The following is a 3,330-nucleotide window of genomic DNA, read 5'->3' as shown; positions in this document are numbered from 1 at the left end:
AGTAACCCTGCATTCTCAGAGCGCAGTGTTCTGGTGGGATAATATGGCACTATGAGCTCTCTAAGATATGACGGAGCTTGACCATTTAGAGCTTTATAAGTTAACAGTAGGATTTTAAATTCAATTCTGGATTTTACAGGGAGCCAGTGCAGAGAAGCTAAAACAGGAGAAACATGATCTTGTTTCTTAGTTCCTGTTAGTACACGTGCTGCTGCATTCTGAATTAGCTGGAGAGTTTTTAAGGACTTACTAGAGCTACCTGATAATAGGGAGTTACAGTAATCTAGCCGCGAGGTAACAAAAGCATGGAGCAGTTTTTCTGCATCTTCTTTGGACAGAATAATTTTTGCAATATTACACGGATGAAAAAACGCAGTCTGTGAGGTTTGTTTTAAATGAGAATTAAAATCTTGATCAAATGTTAGTCCGAGGTTTCTAACGGTAGTGCTAGAGGCCAGAGCAATGCCATCTAGAGAAGCTATGTCATCAGATAAAGAGTCTCTGAGAACAATAACTTCAGTTTTGTCTGAATTTAACAAATTTTCGCAATATTTGTTTTAACTTACGGGTTTGAGAATTATACCAAGGAGCGAACTTTCTTTGCTTTGTTAACTTCTTTTAAGAGTAGCTACAGAGTTGAGTGTTGTTCACAGCGAGCCTACGGCGCTATCGACAAGATGATCAATTCGGGAGAGGTTAAAGTCGGCACTATCTGATAAACATCTAGTATAGTAACTGTTGCTGAGTGGCGTGTAATCGAGTAAAGTGAAATCAAAAGTAATCAAATAATGATCCGATAGCGAGGGATTCTGTGGAAAGACTGTTAGGTTATCAATTTCAATTCCATACGTCAGAACTAGATCGAGGGTATGGTTAAATCAATCAATTTCAATCAATCAATTTTATTTATAAAGCCCAATATCACAAATCACAATTTGCCTCACAGGGCTTTACAGCATACGACATCCCTCTGTCCTTATGACCCTCGCAGTGAGTGGGTTCATGTACACCCTGACTGAAGCCAATGGAGTCTAATAATGAGATAAACGCGGTAGCCAGGGAGTCATTATCAACGTCGACATGAATGTTAAAATCGCCTACAATAATAACTTTATCTGATTTAAGAACTAAACTGGATAAAAACTCTGAGAATTCAGATACAAATTCAGAATACGGGCCAGGAGCACGGTACACTATAACAAATAAAAGTGGCTGCGAGGTTTTCCAGGTCGGATGTAAAAGACTAAGAACGAGGCTTTCAAATGAATTATAATCTAGTTTAGGTTTAGGGCTGATTAACAGACTAGAGTTAAAAATGGCTGCAACTCCCCCTCCTCGGCCGCTGCCTCGAGGAATGTGGGTATTATTATGACTGGGAGGAGTGGATTCATTGAGACTGACATATTCATCTTGACACAGCCAGGTTTCAGTGAGACTGAGTAAATCAATATGATTATCTGATATTAATTCGTTTACTAACACTGCTTTAGACGATAGAGACCTGATATTTAACAGTCCGCATTTAATTCTCCTGTTTTGTCTTTCTGTCACAGAAGAGGTTTTAATTTTTATGAGGTTGTTATGCACAACTCCTCTTTGTTTAATTTTAGATTTAAATAATTTAGGTGGTCGGGGGACAGACACCGTTTGTATAAAACTATGAAAACTATGGCTGGTTAACTGAACTAGAAGCTCAGAGAAGCGTGTGAGACTACGACTCTGATTCCTGATCTCAACTCTGGGTTGATTTACTAATAAACATGGCTAGATTTCTAGAGATGAGAACGGCTCCAACTGATGCTGTGTTTTGCATCAAATGCGCACACACACACACACACACACACACACACACACACACACACACACACACACACACACACACAGTAAGGTTATTATGTGTGTGTGTGTGTGTGTGTGTGTGTGTGTGTGTGTGTGTGTGTGTGTGTGTGTGAGAGAGAGAGAGAGACAGAGAGAGAGAGAGAGTGCATAATGCTCTATAAAAAGGTGTTTCTGAGCTCATCCGTCTGTCTGTCCATCTGTCAGTGTGTGTGATCTGATGTTATGTATGTTTGTCCTATGGATATATGCAGCACTGGTTTCCATTAGAACAGGTGACCTCACAGTCTGAGCTACCTATGGTCCATGTGTGTGTGTGTGTGTGTGTGTGTGTGTGTGTGTGTGTGTGTGTGTGTGTGTGTGTGTGTGTGTGTGTGTGTGTGTGTGTGTAGCATCCAGCAGGATTTTGGAGCTTTGCTTTGGAGCCTCAGTGGAATGTAGCTCCAGCTGTTCTTCGACACAGGCTGCAGCAGCTGTTGTTCGCTCATTCAGCTTCAGCTTCGGTCTGTCACACTAAAGGTGATCCGTTAACTGTCAGACAGTAACAGAATGCTACACAGGTTTAACAACCAGCAGGACTTCAGTACAGTTCAAACGTACTTTAATTTTCCAATACTTGATCTCTTTACTCTATCCATCTACTCCACTATTTCAAAGAGATATTTTACTCCTAACTCCTCTAGTCACAGCTTCAGTTCCTACTTTTACTTCCTGCTTTTAACAATGTGTAGCTTTGATTAAATGTTTGTTCCTGTGTCACCTACAGGAAGATGAGGCAGTGAACGGGCAGTGTGGGACGACTTCTCTGAGGATGGTGATGCAGTTGTCAGTAAAGTCCAGTTCCGACCAAAGATTCATGATGAGACGAGTTGAAACAAACATCTACTGTTAACGCTCTTTCTGTAATGTTGTAAAAAGCTGCTGGTTCACAGGAAGTGACCACGATGAGACGGCGTATCATCTCTAGTCAACAACTCTCTGTGCTTCTGATCTGTAACGTTAACAGGAAGTGACCACCATGAGATGGCGTATCGTCTCTAGTCGACAACTCTCTGTGCTTCTGATCTGTAATGTTGACAGGAAGCGACCACCATGAGACGGCGGTATCGTCTCTAGTCGACAACTCTCTGTGCTTCTGATCTGTAACGTTGACAGGAAGTGCTGCAGCAAGCCAACACGCCGTCTGTGGTCATTTTGACTTGACCATCTGACTTCACTGCAAGCTGATTGGCTGTTGAAACAGGTGACGTGCTTAAAAACCAGCCGCCGGCCATTTGACCAGCTGAGCATCAGGTGACATCATCAGCCGGCTTGAGTCCAGCTCAGACCGGCCAGTTCACACCGCTGACACTTTTCTCTGACACGTTCTAAAATGGTTTCATCTTGTCACTGATCTTTGGTCTGAACTGGACTTTATAGCTGCAGAGCAAAGAGAAGCCGCAGGTCTGACAAATCCAGTCATAAGTTCATGTATGGAACTGGTTTACAGTTTAT

General features: G+C 42.0%; 1 protein-coding gene across 1 annotated transcript in view; it reads left to right on the top strand.

Moving 5' to 3' along the window:
- Window positions 1–2,952, top strand: part of itpr3 (inositol 1,4,5-trisphosphate receptor, type 3) — a 134,000-nt gene extending 131,048 nt beyond the window's left edge. Inside the window, exons 59-60 of the mRNA XM_050064274.1 lie at window positions 2,603–2,665; window positions 2,917–2,952. Of these exons, the coding sequence (XP_049920231.1) occupies window positions 2,603–2,665; window positions 2,917–2,952 (99 nt within the window). The remainder of the gene's footprint in view (window positions 1–2,602; window positions 2,666–2,916) is intronic.
- Window positions 2,953–3,330: the final 378 nt, after the last annotated feature.

The sequence above is a fragment of the Epinephelus moara genome, chromosome 16 (genome assembly GCF_006386435.1).
Source record: "Epinephelus moara isolate mb chromosome 16, YSFRI_EMoa_1.0, whole genome shotgun sequence".
Lineage (NCBI taxonomy): Eukaryota > Metazoa > Chordata > Actinopteri > Perciformes > Serranidae > Epinephelus > Epinephelus moara.
Note: the sequence above shows the minus strand (reverse complement) of the source record. Positions and strands in the feature narration are given on the sequence as shown.